This window comes from Eleutherodactylus coqui, chromosome 11 (assembly GCF_035609145.1).
Source record: "Eleutherodactylus coqui strain aEleCoq1 chromosome 11, aEleCoq1.hap1, whole genome shotgun sequence".
In the NCBI taxonomy this organism is placed as follows: domain Eukaryota; kingdom Metazoa; phylum Chordata; class Amphibia; order Anura; family Eleutherodactylidae; genus Eleutherodactylus; species Eleutherodactylus coqui.
In genome coordinates, this window is record NC_089847.1 from 37,176,383 (window position 1) to 37,197,736 (window position 21,354).

The 21,354-nt window shown below is 47.8% G+C and overlaps 2 protein-coding genes across 3 annotated transcripts in view; one reads left to right on the forward strand and one right to left on the reverse strand.

Annotated features, from left to right (window-relative positions):
• Positions 1–12,365, forward strand: part of OGFOD1 (2-oxoglutarate and iron dependent oxygenase domain containing 1) — a 30,924-nt gene extending 18,559 nt beyond the window's left edge. Inside the window, exons 7-13 of the mRNA XM_066583834.1 lie at positions 8,292–8,420; positions 8,503–8,616; positions 8,992–9,071; positions 9,146–9,381; positions 10,425–10,553; positions 10,781–10,839; positions 11,934–12,365. Of these exons, the coding sequence (XP_066439931.1) occupies positions 8,292–8,420; positions 8,503–8,616; positions 8,992–9,071; positions 9,146–9,381; positions 10,425–10,553; positions 10,781–10,839; positions 11,934–12,095 (909 nt within the window). The 3' untranslated portion in view covers positions 12,096–12,365. The remainder of the gene's footprint in view (positions 1–8,291; positions 8,421–8,502; positions 8,617–8,991; positions 9,072–9,145; positions 9,382–10,424; positions 10,554–10,780; positions 10,840–11,933) is intronic.
• A 3,490-nt stretch (positions 12,366–15,855) lies between these two features.
• BBS2 (Bardet-Biedl syndrome 2) overlaps positions 15,856–21,354 on the reverse strand; it is a 48,493-nt gene continuing 42,994 nt past the window's right edge. For both annotated transcript variants that reach the window (XM_066583837.1, XM_066583836.1), the window contains exons 16-18: positions 19,833–19,945; positions 18,199–18,347; positions 15,856–17,163 (exon numbers count right to left, since the gene is read on the reverse strand). In XM_066583837.1, the coding sequence (XP_066439934.1) occupies positions 17,057–17,163; positions 18,199–18,347; positions 19,833–19,945 (369 nt within the window). In that variant the 3' untranslated portion in view covers positions 15,856–17,056. The remainder of the gene's footprint in view (positions 17,164–18,198; positions 18,348–19,832; positions 19,946–21,354) is intronic.

The window sequence follows — 21,354 nt, forward strand, 5'->3', positions numbered from 1 at the left end:
GAAAGAGCCGGGGCCGCCGGGAGCGGGTGAGTACGCGCTCCTCCCTGCAGGCGCTGGGGTCGGGTCCCGCGGCGAGAATCCTCGCTGCCGGATCCGACCCGCTCGTCTGCAGGTGGCCTTATATGGTACATTAAATGCTACTATTGAAAAATACAAGTAGTCTAACAAAAAACAAGCCCTCATACAGCTACGTTGATGGATAAGTAAAAGTTTTGTGTTTTAAAAAAAAAAAAAAATGGCTGCATTCTTAAGAGGTTGAGGACTAGAGATGAGCGAGCACCAAAATGCTCGGGTGCTCGTTACTCGGGACGAAATTATTGCGATGCTCGAGGGTTCGTTTCGAGTAACGAACCCCATTGAAGTCAATGGGCGACCCGAGCATTTTTGTATTTCGCCGATGCTCGCTAAGGTTTTCATGTGTGAAAATCTGGGCAATTCAAGAAAGTGATGGGAACGACACAGCAACGGATAGGCAGGCGAGGGGCTACATGTTGGGCTGCATCTCAAGTTCACAGGTCCCACTATTAAGCCACAATACCGGCAAGAGTGGGCCCCCCCCCCCCCTCCCAACAACGTTTACTTCTGAAAAGCCCTCATTAGCATGGCATACCTTAGCTAAGCACCACACTACCTCCAACAAAGCACAATCACTGCCTGCATGACACTCTGCTGCCACTTCTCCTGGGTTACATGCTGCCCAACCCCCCCCCCCCCCCCCCCCTGCACGACGCAGTGTCCACAGCGCACACCAAACTGTCCCTGCGCAGCCTTCAGCTGCCCTCATGCAACGGCACACTCATGTCTATTTATAAGTGCGTCTGCCAGAGGAACCGCAGGCACACACTGCAGAGGGTTGGCACGGCTAGGCAGCGACCGTCTTTAAAAGGGGTGGGACGATAGCCCACAATGCTGTACAGAAGCAATGAGAAATATAATCCTGTGCCACCGCCATCAGGAGCTGCACACGTGGGCATAGCAATGGGGAACCTATGTGCCACACACTATTCATTCTGTCAAGGTGTCTGCATGCCCCAGTCAGACCGCGGTTTTTTATAAATAGTCACAGGCAGGTACAACTCCGCAATGGGAATTCCGTGTGCACCCACAGCATGGGTGGCCCCCTGGAACCCACCGGCTGTACATAAATATATCCCATTGCATTGCCCAACACAGCTGAGGTAGTAATGTCGTGCTTAATGCAGGTGGGCTTCGGCCCACACTGCATGCCCCAGTCAGACTGGGGTTCTTTACAAGTGGACAGATGTAGTAACAACTCCCTGTGGACCCACAGCATGGGTAGGTGCCAGGAAGCCACCAGCGGTACATAAATAAATCCCATTGCATTGCCCATCACAGCTGAGGTAATGTCGTGGTTAATGCAGGTGGGCTTCGGCCCACACTGCATGCCCCAGTCAGACTGGGGTTCTTTACAAGTGGACAGATGCAGTTACAACTCCGTGTGCACCTACAGCATGGGTGGCTCCCTGGAACCCACCGGTGGTACATAAATATATCCCATTGCAGTGCCCTACTCAGCAGAGCTAACGTCAGATACAATACAGGTGGGCTTCGGCCCACACTGCATGCCCCAGTCAGACTGGTAATATGTACCTTAAAGGGGTTGTCCCGCGCCGAAACGGGTTTTTTTTTTTCAACCCCCCCCCCCCCCCCCCCCGTTCGGCGCGAGACAACCCCGATGCAGGGACGTACAGAAAGCTTACCGGAGCGCTTACCTTAATCCCCGCGCTCCGGTGACTTCTATACTTACCTGTGAAGATGGCCGCCGGAATCCTCTTCTTCCGTGGACCGCAGCTCTTCTGTGCGGTCCATTGCCGATTCCAGCCTCCTGATTGGCTGGAATCGGCACGTGACGGGGCGGAGCTACACGGAGCCGGCATCCTGCACGAAAGGCTCCATAGAAGAAAGCAGAAGACCCGGACTGCGCAAGCGCGGCTAATTTGGCCATCGGAGGGCGAAAATTAGTCGGCACCATGGAGACGAGGACGCCAGCAACGGAGCAGGTAAGTAAAAAACTTTTTATAACTTCTGTATGGCTCATAATTAATGCACAATGTATATTACAAAGTGCATTAATATGGCCATACAGAAGTGTATAGACCCACTTGCTGCCGCGGGACAACCCCTTTAACAGTAACCTCGTTGGTGGTAATGTGGTGGTGACTGTTGACCTGGTAGCGCGTTTTTATGTAGTTGGTTTTCGGAATGTGGCCAGGATTAAGTGGGCCGTGGCGGGGGGATGGTGGTGGTGCTCTCTTGTTGTGTCGTTAAAGATAAAATTCTTGGACTGCCACCAGACGGACCAATGCAAAGGTATTTGCCAAGAATGTTTTCATTGTTGGAGGAGGAGGGGGATGTTTTGGAGGCACTATGTGTCCTCTACACGTGTCCGTGGTTATATGCAGCTTAACAGTAACAGCGTTGGTGGGAAATGGCCTCGCCGCCATCATGTCTTTGTGAAGCCTCTGTTTCCACACCCCAGTGACATACCATTAGCAGCGGTATAGGCAGAGCCCAGAATTATTAACATTTCAGCGGTAGCATTAGGGACAGGCCCCACTAACATATCACTAGCAGCAGTATAGGGGGAGCGCAGTCTTAGTTCCATTTCAGTAATAGTAGCACTCAAGACAGGCCCCAGTAACATTCCCATTGCAGCAGTTTAGGGAGATAACAGTCTCTTTCACATTTCAGTAGCTGCAGTATAGACAAGGCCCCAGTTACATTTATGTAGCTAAAGTGTAGGCCAACCCCACACACCTTTCTGTACCATGAGTGCAGGCGAAGGACATAGAAATTACTATGATTACACTGTAGGTGAGGGCCCCAAAAAATTGGTGTACCAACAGTACTAATATACCTCAGAAAAAATTGGCCATGCCCAACCAAGATGGCAGGTGAAACCCATTAATCGCTTTGGTTAATGTGGCTTAAGTGGTAACTAGGCCCGGAGGCAGCCCAGTTTAGCGAAAAATTGGTTCAAGTTAAAGTTTCAACGCTTTTAAGAGCATTGAAACGTATAAAAATTGTTTAGAAAAATTATATGAGTCAGCCTTGTGGCCCTAAGAAAAATTGCCCGTTCGGCGTGATTACGTGAGGTTTCAGGAGGAGGAGCAGCAGGAGGAGGAGAAGGAATATTATACACAGATTGATGAAGCAGAAATGTCCCCGTTTTGGATGGTGAGAGAGAATGATGCTTCCATCCGCGGGTGCAGCCTATGTATTGCTTAGGTATCGCTGCTGTCCGCTGGTGGAGAAGAGAAGTCTGGGGAAATCCAGGCTTTGTTCATCTTGATGAGTGTAAGCCTGTCGGCACTGTCGGTTGACAGGCGGGTACGCTTATCTGTGATGATTCCCCCAGCCGCACTAAACACCCTCTCTGACAGGACGCTAGCCGCAGGACAAGCAAGCACCTCCAGGGCATACAGCGCGAGTTCAGGCCACGTGTCCAGCTTCGACACCCAGTAGTTGTAGGTGGCAGAGGCGTCACGGAGGACGGTCGTGCGATCGGCTACGTACTCTCTCACCATCCTTTTACAGTGCTCCCGCCGACTCAGCCTTGACTGGGGAGCGGTGACACAGTCTTGGTGGGGAGCCATAAAGCTGTCCAGGGCCTTAAAGAGTGTTGCACTGCCTGTGCTGTACATACTGCTCGATCTCCGCACCTCCCCTGCTACCTGGCCCTCGGAACTGCGCCTTCTGCCACTAGCGCTGTCGGATGGGAATTTTACCATCAGCTTGTCCGCCAGGGTCCTGTGGTATAGCAACAGTCTCGAACCCCTTTCCTCTTCAGGAATGAGAGTGGAAAGGTTCTCCTTATACCGTGGGTCGAGTAGTGTGTACACCCAGTAATCCGTAGTGGCCAGAATGCGTGCAACGCGAGGGTCACGAGAAAGGCATCCTAACATGAAGTCAGCCATGTGTGCCAGGATAACACATGGCTGTCTTCACTAGGAAGATCACTTTCAGGATCCTCCTCCTCCTCCTCCTCAGGCCATACACGCTGAAAGGATGACAGGCAAGCAGCATGGGTACCGTCAGCAGTGGGCCAAGCTGTCTCTTCCCCCTCCTCCTCCTCCTCCTCCTCATGCTCCTCCTCCTCCTCAACGCGCTGAGATATAGACAGGAGGGTGCTCTGACTATCCAGCGACATACTGTCTTCCCCCGCCTCCGTTTCCGAGCGCAAAGCATCTGCCTTTATGCTTTGCAGGGAACTTCTCAAGAGGCATAGCAGAGGAATGGTGACGCTAATGATTGCAGCATCGCCGCTCACCACCTGGGTAGACTCCTCAAACTTTCCAAGGACCTGGCAGATGTCTGCCAACCAGGCCCACTCTTCTGAAAATAATTGAGGAGGCTGACTCCCACTGCGCCGCCCATGTTGGAGTTGGTATTCCACTATAGCTCTACGCTGCTCATAGAGCCTGGCCAACATGTAGAGCGTAGAGTTCCACCGTGTGGGCACGTCGCACAGCAGTTGGTGCACTGGCAGATTGAACCGATGTTGCAGGGTGGCAGCGTCCGTGTGGGACTTGCGGAAATGTGCGCAGAGCCGGCGCACCTTTCCGAGCAGGTCTGACAAGCGTGGGTAGCTTTTCAGAAAGCGCTGAACCACCAAATTAAAGACATGGGCCAGGCATGGCACGTGCGTGAGGCTGCCGAGCTGCAGAGCCGCCACCAGGTTACGGCCGTTGTCACACACGACCATGCCCGGTTGGAGGCTCAGCGGCGCAAGCCAACGGTCAGTCTGCTCTGTTAGACCCCGCAGCAGTTCGTGGGCCGTGTGCCTCTTATCTCCTAAGCTGAGTAGTTTCAGCACGGCCTGCTGACGCTTGCCCACCGCTGTGCTGCCACGCCGCGCGACACCGACTGCTGGCGACGTCCTGCTGCTGCTGACACATCTAGATTGCGAGACAGAGGTTGCGGAGGAGGAGGAGGAGGCGGGTGCTTTAGTGGAGGAAGCATACACCGCCGAAGATACCACCACCGAGCTGGGGCCCGCAATTCTGGGGGTGGGTAGGACGTGAGCGGTCCCAGGCTCTGACTCTGTCCCAGCCTCCACTAAATTCACCCAATGTGCCGTCAGGGAGATGTAGTGGCCCTGCCCGCCTGTGCTTGTCCACGTGTCCGTTGTTAAGTGGACCTTGGCAGTAACCGCGTTGGTGAGGGCGCGTACAATGTTGCGGGAGACGTGGTCGTGCAGGGCTGGGATGGCACATCGGGAAAAGTAGTGGCGACTGGGAACTGAGTAGCGCGGGGCCGCCGCCGCCATCATACTTTTGAAGGACTCCGTTTCCACAACCCTATACGGCAGCATCTCAAGGCTGATAAATTTGGCTATGTGGACGGTTAACGCTTGAGCATGCGGGTGCGTGGCGGCGTACTTGCGCTTGCGCTCAAACACTTGCGCTAGCGACGGCTGGACGGTGCAGTGCGAGACATTGGTGGATGGGGCCGAGGACAGCGGAGGTGAGGGTGTGGGTGCAGGCCAGGAGACGGTAGTGCCTGTGTCCTGAGAGGGGGGTTGGATCTCAGTGGCAGGTTGGGGCACAGGGGGAGAGGCAGCGGTGCAAACCGGAGGCGGTGAACGGCCTTCGTCCCACCTTGTGGGGTGCTTGGCCATCATATGTCTGCGCATGCTGGTGGTGGTGAGGCTGGTGGTGGTGGCTCCCCGGCTGATCTTGGCGCGACAAAGGTTGCACACCACTGTTCGTCGGTCGTCAGGCGTCTCTGTGAAAAACTGCCAGACCTTAGAGCACCTTGGCCTCTGCAGGGTGGCATGGCGCGAGGGTGCGCTTTGGGAAACAGTTGGTGGATTATTCGGTCTGGCCCTGCCTCTACCCCTGGCCACCGCACTGCCTCTTGCAACCTGCCCTGCTGCTGCCCTTGCCTGCCCCTCTGAAGACCTGTCCTGAGTAGGCGTTGCAAACCAGGTGGGGTCAGTCACCTCATCGTCCTGCTGCTCTTCCTCCGAATCCTCTGTGCGCTCCTCCCTCGGACTTACTGCCCTTACTACTACCTCACCGATAGACAACTGTGTCTCATCGTCATCGTCCTCCTCACCCACTGAAAGGTCTTGAGACAGTTGCTGGAAGTCCCCAGCCTCATCCCCCGGACCCCGGGAACTTTCCAATGGTTGGGCATCAGTGACGATAAACTCCTCTGGTGGGAGAGGAACCACTGCTGCCCAATCTGAGCAGGGGCCCGAGAACAGTTCCTGGGAGTCTTCCCGCTCCTGAGCATGTCATTGTAGTGGAGTGAGGAGGCTGGGAGGAAGGAGGAGCAGCAGACAGAGGATTCGGATTTGCAGCAGTGGACGGCGCAGAACTGTGGGTGGACGATAGGTTGCTCGAAGCACTTTCTGCCATCCACGACAGGACCTGCTCACACTGCTCATTTTCTAATAAAGGTCTCCCGCGTGGACCCATTAATTGTGCGATGAATGTGGGGACGCCAGAAACGTGCCTCTCTCCTAATCGCGCAGCAGTCGGCTGCGATACACCTGGATCAGGAGTTCGGCCTGTGCCCACACCCTCACTTGGCCCTCTGCGTCCTCGGCCGCGTCCACGTCCTCTAGGCCTACCCCTACCCCTCAGCATGCTGTATTACCAGTGATTTGATTTCCCAGCCAGGAAATAAATTGGCGCAAGCCTGCAGGCCAAATAGAATTTGTTCCCTTTTTTTTTTAAAGGAAAGGCCCACTGACTATATTCAATCAATAATAAATGTGTTGTGGCCCTGCAGTGTGTCACAGAACTGCAGTCTTGCACTGTTATGAACTGCAGCAGAGCGGTGATTTCCCAGCCAGGAAATAAATTGGCGCAAGCCTGCAGGCCAAATAGAATTTTTTCCCTTTTTTTTTAAAGGAAAGGCCCACTGACTATATTCAATCAATAATAAATGTGTTGTGGCCCTGCAGTGTGTCACAGAACTGCAGTCTTGCACTGTTATGAACTGCAGCAGAGTGGTGATTTCCCAGCCAGGAAATAAATTGGCGCAAGCCTGCAGGCCAAATAGAATTTTTTCCCTTTTTTTTAAAAGGAAAGGCCCACTGACTATATTCAATCAATAATAAATGTGTTGTGTGGCCCTGCTGTGTGTCACAGAACTGCAGTCTTGCACTGTTATGAACTGCAGCAGAGCGGTGATTTCCCAGCCAGGAAATAAATTGGCGCAAGCCTGCAGGCCAAATAGAATTTTTTCCCTTTTTTTTTTTAAAGGAAAGGCCCACTGACTATATTCAATCAATAATAAATGTGTTGTGGCCCTGCAGTGTGTCACAGAACTGCAGTCTTGCACTGTTATGAACTGCAGCAGAGCGGTGATTTCCCAGCCAGGAAATAAATTGGCGCAAGCCTGCTGTTAAACTTAGCTGGCTGCGTATGATTTTTTTTAAGTTCTCCACCCAGCACACACGTACCCAGAACGCTGAGGACTGTCAGAGGCAGGCCAAATAGAATTTTTTCCCTTTTTTTTAAAGGAAAGGCCCACTGCCTATATTCAATCAATAATATATGTCTTCTGGCCCTGCCTACACAATTCTGTCCCTGTAGTATTACTGCAGGGCGCAATGCTCTGCACGGCCGATTTGGAAAAAAAAACACTGCTAACAGCAGCCTCCACACTACTGCACACGGTTAGATGTGGCCCTAAGAAGGACCGTTGGGGTTCTTGAAGCCTACACTAACTCCTAACACTCTCCCTGCCTGACCACCACTTCTGTCCCTGTAGTATTACTGCAGGGCGCAATGCTCTGCACGGCCGATATAGCAAAAAAAAAAATGTGCACCACTGCAAAAGGCAGCCTCCACAGTACTGCACACTGTTAGATGTGGCCCTAAGAAGGACCGTTGGGGTTCTTGAAGCCTACACTAACTCCTAACGCTCTCCCTATAGCAGCTCCGGCACCAGCAGCACTGTCCCTGATCTCTGTCACAACCCATCTGAGGCGAGCCGCGGGAGGGACCGATTTTTATACTCGGGTGACATCTGATCTTCCCAGCCACTCACAGCAGGGGGGTGGTATAGGGCTTGAACGACGCAGGGGGAAGTTGTAATGCCTTCCCTGTCTTTCAATTGGCCAGAAAAGCGTGCTAACGTCTCAGAGAGGAAAGTGAAAGTAACCCGAACATCGCGTGGTGCTCGTTACGAGTAACGAGCATCCCGAACACCCTAATATTCGCCCGAGCATCAAGCTCGGACGAGTACGTTCGCTCATCTCTATTGAGGACACATTTATTGTTTCATGCATATTTCTTCTCATTATTTTGCAGGTTTCAGAAGTGTTATCTGAGGACAAGTGTCGCCTGTCAGTCAGTGGATGGTTTCACGGATCCTCCTTGGAGCGCCCCCCTCGGTATCTGGATCCTGCACCTATCCGTAACCCTCACATCCCACGTGATGTAAGATTAGAACATTGCTGCAGATTCCAATTATAAACTTTTTAGTATATTTGTAATTTTTTTTTCTTCCGATTCTCCACAGCATGAAATCCTGTATGAGTGGGTAAATCCAGCGTACCTGTCATTTGAATATCAATCCCAGATTCAAGATGAATTTGAAGACTCGTCTGAAATTCTTTTGAAGGACTTTCTTAAGGTCTGTCTATTGGCTGTTCATCTACTATGCAGAGGCTATGTACATGTAGTCCCATGTTGTGAAGATGGAGGTGGCCTTTCCTAATATCATAACCTCTTCATCACCTGCATAGTAGTATCATTAGCCACCCAGCTACCTGCATATATAAACACTCCCTCTGCTATATGCTACTATGTCCAGCAGAGGGAGTATTTCCCTTTTTATATAGATGACACTATTCCTCTGTAGCTGTTGTGTATAATGCAGAAGGCAAGGAGAACTTCATATTTAAGGATCTAGAAAAATAGAATATTGCTAGAGAAAGACTTGCATGTCCTTGGAATAAAATGAATTTTTATTCACTTTTATAATCTTATATTATTGTCTGATTTTCAGGAGGAGAGGTTCGGTGCTGTGTGCGCTGCGCTGGAGACCCAGAGTATGGATTGGGAACTTCTAGGCCCACCCGACAAGAGGTGAAGATGTGGAATATTTGCATTTATTTCCATCACTGATTTGTACTCCACTTATATTATCTCTGTGATTTTAGATGTTATAAAAAAGCAAAAGGAGAATTACCCGATGTGTTATCCTCCTGCATGGACTTCCTGCGATCTGAGGCCTTTTTCCTGTTACTCTCCAACCTTACTGGTCTCAAGCTGCATTTCTTGGCTCCGGACAATGAAGATTCTGATGAGGGTGAAGGTTCCTCTGGAGACCATGCAAGGTCCTTAGCACAAGGAGATAGAGGAGTGGAGCAGGCTGGTGCTGCTGCTCGTTCACAAGGTGAGTGGAGGAACTACTTACCTTACCAGGCCCCTTCAATGATTAAATGCCACCTACAGTTTATTCCATGCCTGAGATGTGAACTGTAAGGATAGTAGGTCCATCTCAATCAGCATACGCTATTCTTGAAGGACAGGTGCTAAGAGTCTGATCGGTGGGGGTCCTGAGAACAGGGATCCCGTGTCCCCATTTCTCCTCACTGCGGGCTCATTGCACCTCTGCATTGACGAAGACATGGAATGGTGCAGCAGTCACACATGCATGGTGCTACTCCATTCCTTATCAGCGGGACTACCAGAAATGGCCTGAGTGCTTGTACTCCACTATTTCTGTCAGCCTCATTGGAGTGAATAGGGCGGCACCATGCATGCTCAGCCACCAAACCATTCAATCTCTACGTTACTGCGGGTGGTACAATGAGGGAGAGAAGGGACTCCTATTCTCGAGATCAGTGGGGATCTACGTTATGAAATCCACACCAATGAGCCTTTTCTCAACTATCCTCTGGGAAGGTGATACAAGTCGATCGTGGGAATACCACTTGAAGCAATCAAGATCATGAATGATCAGGGCAGTCGTCATATTGCTTGAACTTTTGCTTCCTCCATTCTGCCCCCACCTGGGACATGAAAAGTAATTGGAAATCTTGTCCGTGAATGGAAACCGTTTTTAGATCTAAAGCATGAGCTCTGATCATGTCCAACTGCCACGGGTGCAGGTTATATTCTATGTATCGGAGTGGTTTCTCCCTGCATCTTTGTCAGCAGGACATGACTAGGAATGGTTTCATCTAGAGGTAAAGCTAGATCAGAGATGGGATGTTCAGCCTCTGCATGTAAGCTAGAATGATTCCTAATCATTGATGGCCAGCAGAGATCTTCAACTGTTTAGAATTGAAATGCAATTTCTATTCCAGTAGCAGAACTTTACCTTCTACATTAAATACACTTTGGTTACGTAAAACTGGAAGGTAATGTATTGGTGGAGATTCTGGTTGGAATGTATATAATTTCTTTTCTTGTTTGTCTAATTCTCTTGTACAGAGGACCGAGTCCCCACATGCACTGCAGAGCTGAGGCGCTGGGAGCATGGGCACTACACCATGATACATGACAATGATGCTGAGCGCCAGCAGTTCGCCCTGGACCTCCTGTTGTATTGTGGATGTGAAGGTCGGTATTGCACAGACTTGTAGTGGTTGGGCTGCAGCACAACTTTCATTGTTTCTTATTGGGAAAATTGACAAGCAACCTTCTGACTGTTGCAAAAATTGCTGACACTGTAAGAAAGCTTGCATCATAGCCTATTGCTGGAGTACAGGCCGCCAATCTAGTGCAGAGGAAAACCTTTGTGCCCATATGTTGCATGCTTTGACACCTTTCTTTTTTTTCTGTTGCAGACTGGGAAGCGGAGTACGGAGGATTTACTTCTTACATTGCAAAGGAGGAAGATGAAGAGGTAACTATGGGCGGCTTCTTAGGGTTGAAGTCTGGGCTTAGCTTAGACAAGACAGATGTAGGTTCTTAGTGTTACCTTTGCACCCCATACTATCTGCTCTGTGCAGGTAGATAAATAGTGTGAAAGGCCTGCACCCTTTTTAAAAAAAATAATAATTTGGGGGACATTTGTGTGACCAGAGTGGCGAGTAGGGAAACTAGATGTGACCACTGGACCTTTACTCATATATGCCCCTCTTAGCCTGCAATCTTCTAGGGTCCATTTACACGGGACTTTTGTCAGTTGTCCAAGCGATTATTACTCCTGCTTTCACACAGATCGCTCAGTGAATGGATGCAGAGTGCGCCGGAGATCTCTTTGGGCCGCCCACCCCCTTTCACGTTCAACGGATGCTCTTTCATAGATGAATGACTGCCTGTTACACAAACAGATCGTTGTTTGATAGAAATTATGTATAACTTCTAATTTTTTATTTTTTTTTGCCTGCAATAACTAAATACTGAACAAAGTATAATCCTTCGTGGCAGCGGTTACACTGATCTATCCTGCAGATTTTGGCAATCCAATGAAAATCTGAATGATTGTTCCACGGCTTTTTCATTAAATATATTTATAGCCTGTACACAGGATAAATGTATGATCGTATGGGCGGCACTACTGAGACTCCAAGGGGTCACAAGAATGGTGGTCCCAACGTCCCCTTAGTGAATGGAGCAGTGGTGCATCCATGACCATCACTCTATTTGCTGTCTATTGTGAGTCCCACAGGGGTGAATGGAGAAGTGATCACACATTTGCACCACCATTCCATTCACAAGGGAAACATGGGGACCACCATTGTCGCCTTCTCTGGCGGTCCCAGTGATCATAGATATATCACTTATTCTGTAGACAGGTGTAAATGAGTTTAGCGGTATAACCCCTTTTTAAGCATGGGATTTCTGTTGTCCATGGTCCTACAACATCTGCAGTGCAGCCCGTGAGCTTTCCCATATGGCCTTGCATGCTTCGTCCATGTACCACGCTCTCTCCCTCGTAAGTATCTCCTCTCGGCTTCCAGCTAATCCTGCTACTAAGCCCTTGTGTCTCCTCAGCTCCTTACAGTCTATCCAGAGAACAACTGTCTGGCCTTGGTTTACAGAGACAAAGAAACCATGAGATTCGTGAAACACATCAACCATAGAAGTCTACAGAGAGACGCCAATCACCCCAACCACAGAGAATTCTGGGACTTTGCCTTTGTGTACTATGAGTGATAAGCTGGTTATTTTCTACCCTGGACACTCTAGTATGCCTCGGTGCAGACTGTTAATTGTCTCTTTATGAGGCTTTAATGATCTCTGTGTGTTTCTCAGCTTTGATGAGTAAAGTGCATCGGACATCACTGATCACAATGTGCCTGAGGCCAACAACTGTGGCAGCAAGCGATGGACATGTTTCCTGTTTTTTTATGGTCTCTGCTTCATGTAAATATGAAATCTGCGTCTTCTGAATGAAATATTGTGTATTAAATGTGTTTATAGGAAGGATTTAGTTCTGGGAAATAGCTGTGGCTCTTCATCACATTTTACTTCCACTTAGTCAATGGGATTGTGCAACTGTCAGTTGTGCGCTTGCAATATGGGCAGACCACACAATTGCTACTGGGTGTGGAATACCCGCCCTCAATATATGGCTCCGCCTCCACACCTATCTCCCAACGGCACTTTGGTGCCTTATTTAGTTGGAAATCAGTATTTCCTGCTTGTATGGGAGATGGAGCTTAATCCCAGCCAAGCCCACTGCTAGGCTTTTCGCTTGCGAGTTGCACCGTCCGTGCAGAACTTTGGAAGTATGCAGTGGGTTCAGGAGTCAGTCGATCAAATTCTCCATTATCCTTGTGTGGTGTCGGTTGGACTGGAGCTGCTCCAGCCTGAGAGGAGTCAGTCAGAGAACCTGGGGTTAACTACCAGTGCCACAACATATTGCAAAAATAAGTGATATTTTTTTACTTTTTTAATGCTGTAGTACTTGAATGGCATAAAAAGCTAGAGAGTGTGTTTTCTCATGTTTATGCAGCCCCACAAACTAATATAAAGGCTGCAGGTGAGGGAGGGATTCTAATTCTCGCTGTGGGGCTCCATGGTTTCTTAGTACACTCCTGGCCACAATGGGTGAATGAGAGAGTTGAGCAAAGTTAGATTTTTTTTCTTTTCTTCTAAAACCCCTGCCCGCTGAGTTAATATGCCCCAGTGGTGAGAATACAGGTTGTGTATAGATGAAGATCTACGAGTTTCTGCACTGAAAACACCTTTAAATCAAATACATTAGCTTTAAAATTCAGAAAGCCTAACATCGTGATCAGATGAACAAGCATTTTGGGAAAGACTAGAGAGGAGCCTTATGAAAGCTTTCATCCTTGACAACAGTCTATTGGCTTTCACTTAGTCATTATTTAATAAATAAATCACAGAAAATGGCCATATACTTACTAAGGAGGTCAGATAGCTGCATCCTCACAACATGCAGGTAGCAAACAGCCAAATGAGGGAGCTAATTACACCTGTGAGGGACACCGATGAGACAGCCACTCACACAGCCTCTTAATATAGAGGGGGGGGGTGGCTGCTTAATGTAAACTCCCACACAGAGTGGATACAGAGTGGCAGACCTTCTGATACATGTAGTGCATCACGTAGACCAGCAACCTATTAATGACGCCATAATAGTTTGGCGATTTGCCCTGCACCTCAAAAAGTGAACCACATTGGTACTGCCAGCCTGGGCAGTTTTAAAGCCACGCTGCCTGTGAATGAGCGATAATAAATGCAAGGAATTAGTTCGATTTTGGCCAAGATACATCAGCTCACTAACCGTGTCAAGGTTTCTTGCCTGTAGTGAGTCCCTACACTAATATAATACATCACAGAAGGGGAAATATAAAAACAATCACAGGAAATGGCCATATAGTTACTAAGGAGGGCAGATAGATTATCTGCCCTCCTTAGTCAGTAAGTATGTGGCCACTTTCTATAATTGTTTTTTATATTTCCCCTTCTGTGACTAATTTATGATATAGGAGGGATAAGCTTGCCCCGGTTTTGCAGCCTTGTCATGCTTTGATTTTTGAAAAATTGCTGCAAAACCTCCCTTTTTCTTTTTTTTTTTTTTTTTTCTTTTGAAAAAAATCGGAAAAACACAGATGTGGGGAATTCATTGATAAAAATCCAAGTGGAATTACTTTTTTCAGTGATACACAGAATGTAAAAAGAAATATAGTGAATTGGAAGTTTAATAGTTTTTCAACCAAGGTTTTGCAGGTATTTTGTCGTAATTGACAACAGGAAATGCAGCCATATTAGTTGCCTCATTTGAACGAGTCTGAAAAAAAATATTGAAACGTGTGGATATTAAAAGGCACAACTGATGGGGGAGGTTTCAATAAATAACCCAGTTATTCTTTATTAAATAAATTTAAAACAGCCAATATTAACATGTTTCAGGGATGCAGCCTCTTCTTCAGAAACTGCTTTGCTTTGTAGTGGAGCAGGAATCAAGTCTCCATCCAAATGCGGCACTTTGCTCAGCTGTTTCTGAAGAAGGGGCTGCGTCTGTAAAAACAAGTTATTGGCTGTTTTTAATTATTAATAAAGAACCAGGTCAGGGGCATAACTATAGAGGGTGCAGGGGGTGCGGTTGTACCCGGGCCCAGGAGCCTTAGGGGGCCTATAAGGCCTCTCTTCTCCATCTAGGGAACCCAGTACTATGAATAAAGCATTATAGTTGGGGGCTCTGTTACAGGGTTTGAATTGGGGCCCAGAAGCTTCAAGTTACGCCTCTGACCCAGGTTAATTAGTCATTGGAACATCCTCTATTGATTAGCGTTGCACCCTTTAATGTCCACGATTTTCAATACTTTCCTTCCGTCTAATTTCTAAGCTCTGTTTCACATTATTGGCGATTAGTGGACTGGCCGCACCTTATCCTTCTCCATACGGAAGACTAATTTCTCTGCCTAGTGTCAATAAAAGTTACTCCACTCTTTCATTTGAACTAGTGTTTTAGCAGTAGAGGGCAAGACTGTCATTGTGTCGGCATGTCATATCCGTATTGGGCCGCATGCACACGGTTGGTCGGATTCTGCAGGCTGAATCTGGCTCTGGCAGCAGCGGCGTCCGTGCATGCCTGCTTTTCTTCAATCTTTGTTGCGGATAGTCCACACGGCTTGCTGAACATCTGCAGTACAGATTGCAGAAGGGCCGGGGACTGGACGGCTTCCGCATGAAAAACGTGCCAAAAAAAGAGCATGCTGCGGTTTTTTTTTCCTCCCTCCCCTCTGTGCGTAAGTGGAAACCACCATTGGTTCTGCTCGTGTGTATGATGAATCACTTTTCCAGAGCATGCCATGAGCAGTATTGCCATCAGTGTGTGTGAAGCCTCAAAGGGACAGGTTTTCCACCAGTTTCTGAGTAGCCTATTCAGTTCTGACAAGCAATATGGCTGCAAACTTAGTGAAAAGCAGCAGGGTGTTGCAGCAGATTGTGACCTCAAATAGGATGACAACTGCAGCCAGAGCGCCTACCGAGCCCAATTATCTCCAGTGTCCTGCCTTACCATGATGATGAGGACAGAAATCAGCAAACTGAATTATTACTGAAGTGCGGCATAGGAGTTTTTTTATTTTTACCTTTCCTGCAATATGGGACTTAGGCTGCCTGCCCACAGGCGTATTTTCATTGCATTCCCCGCAGGGAACGCAGTAAAAGCTTTCCATAGCATTGCTATGGAAAGCGCTTCCCCTCCCCCTGTCCACGAGCTGCAATTTGCAGCATGCTGCAAATTGCCACGATTAGCTGCGGTCAGCCTATCTGCCAGATAGGCTGACAGCGAAGATCTGTCTGCCAGGCTCCTGCTCGCGGGGGGCGGCTCCCATGGCAGAGATTCACCACAGGATACCGCAACATCCATGGACAGGCAGCCAAAGGCTGTAAACTACAGCTCTAACTAAGAAAGGAAACGAGTCAAGTGAAATATCTATAAAGACTAAACTTTAATGCACAACATGACTATAAAAAGCTATAAATATTCAAAAAATAAATATAGTATCCACAGGTGTAAACTCTGTGGGACCCTGATGAACATGTAATAACTTAAGGGAAGACTCTGGAAAGAAAAGTTATGCCAAGTGCAGGACACATGGATTCAAAGACCACTAAAGATGGGCCATGCACCGCCCTTACACCCTGCACCAAGCATAGTACAATGGACGGCCACTTTATTAGAGCCCCGACCCTTTCATGATATGAGTTTTTCTCTCTATGGAAATTAAACCTGTGATCCCAAAGTGCAGCATAAAAACAGGGGAGCACGTTTTTCACAGTACAGTTTCAGCGTGAATCCACATTGGAATTGGAAAATCGAGCCACCTGAGTGACTTTAAACAAGACAATGGTCGTCGGTGCTAGACTAGCGAGGCCAGGATTTCATATGCTGCCAACCTTATGAGGTTCTCTGGTGTAGCACTGTGTAAAGTATACTGAAAATGGGGTGATAGAAGAAAAACATCCAGCAAGAGGGAATCCTGTAGACGTGAACAACTCCTCAAGGAAAAAGGGTCAAAAAAGGATGTCAAGAGTCGTTCTGACGAGCAGACAATGCAGTCAAGCAAATTGCACCTGGTCTGATGAATCCAGATTACTGTTGCACCATGCTGTTACAAGGGTCAGGATTTGGCGCAAGCAGCATCAGTTGACAACCCCTTCCCATCAGCTGGTTAGAACATGTCAGTACCTTCATCTAATTTGTAAGCGTCCCGTCTGCTTGGGCCAGTATTCATGCAGGATGATATAAAGATCTAGTGGGATCTATGCCACAACGAATTGCTGCAGTTCTGAAGGCCAAAGGAGGTCCAATGCACAACTAGATGGCGCTCTCTAATAAAGTGGCTATTCAGTGTGTATCGGCATTGCCCAGAGTATTCCTTTAATATAAAACCTATTACAGCATTAAACAAAACACAAACAGACGAGGAACGACGCTTTATCCAGAATCTTCCCCGCGTTCCAGGCTGTTCACAGTCTATCCATCTTGTTCTGTGCCTGAAGAAAACTGTTACACCCAAATATTCCCGCAATCCTTCGGTGAGACTTCTTATGTCAGATGTAACAGTTTGTAGTAAACCGCTCACAACCTTTTGGTTTCATGCGTGCTGTATCACGGTCGTCCCCACTCCTGAGGACTAGGACGGAGTAGCACCCACACGCATGATTCTGAACAAGGCATTGATGTTATTGCTCCGGATTGCGTCCCGGCATGCGGTGATCACCTGGGCTTTGGGTTTGCCAACTAGTAAAAAGAACACAAATTGTTCAGTTGCATGAATGTACATCAACAATACTCTTAATGCTTCCGAATTTCTATTATCCATAAAATAAAATGTCTCAGTTCTTAAGGGAGAGATGGGGGATATAACATTGATGGTCTAAACATTAGTAAAGGCCATCAGTGAGCGCTCTGCGGAGGTCCAGTGCCAGGTATCCACACTATCTACAGAAAGAAGGGGCCCTGGCACTCTTGTGACATAGTGATGAGATTGTTCATGTTGAGTAAGCTGCAGTACCAGACACAGCCACATGGACATTATGTTTGAGGTCAAGCCCCGACAGATCACACAGTGATAGTCCATCAATGTTATATCTCTGAAATCTGTTTATGGTTTTAACCAAGCACTCGAAAACTTTTTTTTTTTTTTTTTACCCCAAGGTTTCACCCCTAGTGACAGAATGTGCCATCCTCATCATCCCTCCAGAAATGTCATGATATGACTTGCTGAAGACTGTATGTAGATTGTGATAGCTGCTGTGCATTTTTGGCTATGCAAACTCAACAGCTCTCAGTCCCATCAGCCCTGATGAAGGATAAGTGACTACCAGACAATAATGTATCATAACACATTGAATAGCTGCCTAATATCGTGGGCAGAAGATTACAGTCCTAAGCTCTTGCTCATGACCTGAAGGTTGTGGGTTCAATTCCTGCATGGTTCAGGTAGCCGGCTCAAGGTTGACTCAGCCTTCCATCCTTCCGAGGTTCGTAAAATAAGTACCCAGCTTGCTGGGAGGTAAAGAGGTCTGGGGAAGGCAATGGCAAACCACCCCGCAAAAACAGTCTGCCAAGAAAACGTCACAATGTGACGTCACCCTAGGAGTCGGTCATGACTCGGTGCTTGCATCAAGGGACCTTTATGTTTTAGCTTACTGTGTCCCAAAGACATTATACAATGTAAGTAGATCCTTACAAAATTAGCAGGAGTGTTGGATTGGCCATCAAAAATGTCTATGAGCTGCTTGCCTTCTGCAGTTAAGGTCACCTCTCACGTACCTCGTAAACGTCCTGCTCGCTGAATAGCCTGATTTACACACTTGAGGTTGTTCAGTAGTTCCGTATGGTTGTTACAACGAATCTTGTAGCGATTGATCAGGTCTTTGTTGAGGTCGTAAAGTTCAGTGTAACGATTTTTCATGTTCTTCCTGTATCATTAAGAGGAAATTTGGTGATCTTCACCTTTCCTTTAAATAAGCATAACAACTGTAACCATTCTTAAAGGGGTATTCCCATGTCAGCACTTCCTGACCAAGATGAGAAACACACGGCTGTTTTCCTGGCCATCTTGCTGGGTGTTAGAAAAATAGCAGAGTGCGGCAGCCTTATGCCATTTGTATAACCCTCATTAAAGTAAATAGAAACAGCGTAAGGCTGGGTTCACACAGGGCGGATTTGCCGCGGAAATTCCGCGCAGAATTTCACCATGGCAAATCCGCCTGCGGCCGCTAATCTCGGTATTAGCCAGCCATGTGGACGAGATTTCTCAAAAATCTCATCCACACAGGACGGCTAATCCGCTGCGGTAAGTCAGGCTGGAACCGCGGCTGCGGCGACCACAGCCGCGGCTTCAGAAGATGCAGCATGTCTATTTATCTTTTCTTTCCGCTGCGGCCGCGCTCTCCTCTATGGGAGCGCCGGCCGCAGCGGAAGAGCGAGCGGCCAGGCCGCTTCAAAGCCGCCGCGGGTTTTTCCGCGGCGGTTCTCCCAACGGACATCTAGCGGTTTTTGCTGCAGCCAAACCGCGGGATTTCCGGCGGGAATACGCCCAGTGTGAACCCAACCTAAAGATACAGTGCTCAGCTGTTTCAATAACACCCAGCAAAGGTGGTCAGAAAACCAACCACAGGATTCTAATCTCAGCCAGAAAATGCTGAGATGGGATGACCCCTTTAAGAGAGCGGTAGATATAAATTTATACCTCTATTGAAAATTCAACCTATTTCCGTGTATACTGCTTATTTGAAGCCTTTACCGTCAAAGCTCAGCCATTTGTGCTGCTGACTTCTCACAGTCACATTCTCTACGAGCCTGGTAGCTCACATTACACATCCCTCTCCTCTCTCTTATCCAAGCCAACACTGTACAGAGAAAGACTGTTGGGTGGAATCAGTGCCGATGCTGCTGTGATCACAGGTACTAACTACCATGTTCTCTCTGAAGACACTCATACAGCTTGCAATTCCCTAGTTGAGTGAGATATTCAACTTATTGTCTTATTCCCTCACTATTTTTCTTTCTGGAGGTATGCTTCAGCTAGATAAACATAGAAAAGTACTAAAACCAACTAGACCAAAGCTACTCAACAGTTAAAGAGAAACTAAGTCTAGATGTGAAGATGGATGTCAAGTACTGTTCTTTGTAAGCAGCTACATACACAAGTAGACACATAAACTGCACTTTTATAAACGTATTTCGAATTTCAAGGTCTACATTGACTTAGCAAGTCAATGGGTTTACACAGTGAGAAGGACTACTGGTATTGTAATGCAATGGGTTCCTACTGCTATCTAGTTGACCTCCTAGGTGACAACAGTACAACAGTTCAGATAGCTTACTACTCCAAGCACAATTTTAGCATCGTCCCTGGTGAGTCTATAAATTTGACAGAAGAAAAGGGACAAAAAACTCACATGTCCCTCATGAGGCGGGAGTCCTCGGCCTGCACTAGCATGCTGCGGATTAGGTTAGATTGATCTGCCATGTCTGCAGTTAGCTTCTGATGTACAGAGTGGGAGTCATCTACCTGTGAGGGGAAATAACATATAGTATGTGGTCTAACAGATCTACAACCATTTTAGTTATATGCAATTATCCTCCCATCAGACCAGAATTAGTACTTGGGAAGTTATGGCTTCTGTCCATAGATTACAAAGCTTAACATGATTCCATTCAAAACAATACCTACAAGTGATTTATTTTAATATCAGAAATGCAAGTAGATAAGACTGTCTGTCCGCTGTCTCTAACACCATGTCCCCCCTTGTTCTCAAACTTAACCTCTCAAAAACGGACCTCCTTGTCTTTCCGCCCTCAACCAGCCGACCTCCCCCAAACATCTCCATATCAGTATCTGGCACCATCATAACCCCCAGACAACACGCCCGCTGCCTTGGGGGGGTCACACTGGACTCTGACCTCCCCTTTTCCCTCCCATATCCAATCCCTGGCCCGAACATGCTACCTGCACCTCAGGAACATTGCTAAAACGCAGCCGTTCCTCACCACGGACATGCTAGAGACACTCTTTGTCGCCCTCCTCCACTCCCGACTCGACTACTGCAACTCGCTGCTCATTAGCCTTCCCCGCACCAGACTCTCCCCTCTCCAATTGATACTAAATATGGCAGCTAGACTCATCTTCCTATGTGCGTCTGTGTTACTCTATAATATAAACCATATGATGGGATATACGATTTATATTATAGAGTAACACAGACGCACAGTATAGGTTAGCGCATGCGCAGTTTACAAACGGGCTGATAGCCTGATGCTTGTTTTAAAAGGGGGAGGGGGGAACGTATTCTGCCCATGCGCGTTACCACTGCACATTATGAGACTGTTGGATGTGATGCTTTGCGTGTATGCATCATCATGTGTGTTGTGGACTGTTGGATGCGTAGTCTCGCACATGAGCAGATGTGACGTTTGGACTTTGACAGCATGTTGGGCGTTGCTCCGCTCCAGGAGGACGTCATTGATTGTGTATGCGGGGTGACTGTGGAGGACGCCGGCTGGACAGAGATACACTGATCATTTAAGATGCCAAACAAGGTGACAATGGTATGTCTTTATAGTCAACTGTGTTCCAGTGATGATGCCCAAGTGTTTGCATCTGTCACCGTTGCTCAGATAGCCTATTGGATTTAGGCTACACGGAAGGGTTGGTTTTTATATGTTAAATCACTTCATGTCTATTGGTGAGGGATTCTTATATATTATGTATGTTTATACTATGGGCACTAGCTTGACAAAGACCGCAGTAGCGGTTGAAACGTTGCTATGGCTGTATGCATTGGACTAGAATAAAGGAGACATCTTTACTGATGTGAAGTATATGCAATTCTTTGAATGCACCCACATGCTGCTCTTCATCTTCATGCTTTTTGGAAAGTCTTTTGGATTCAGAATCTAAATCCTATGCATGTGCGTGCA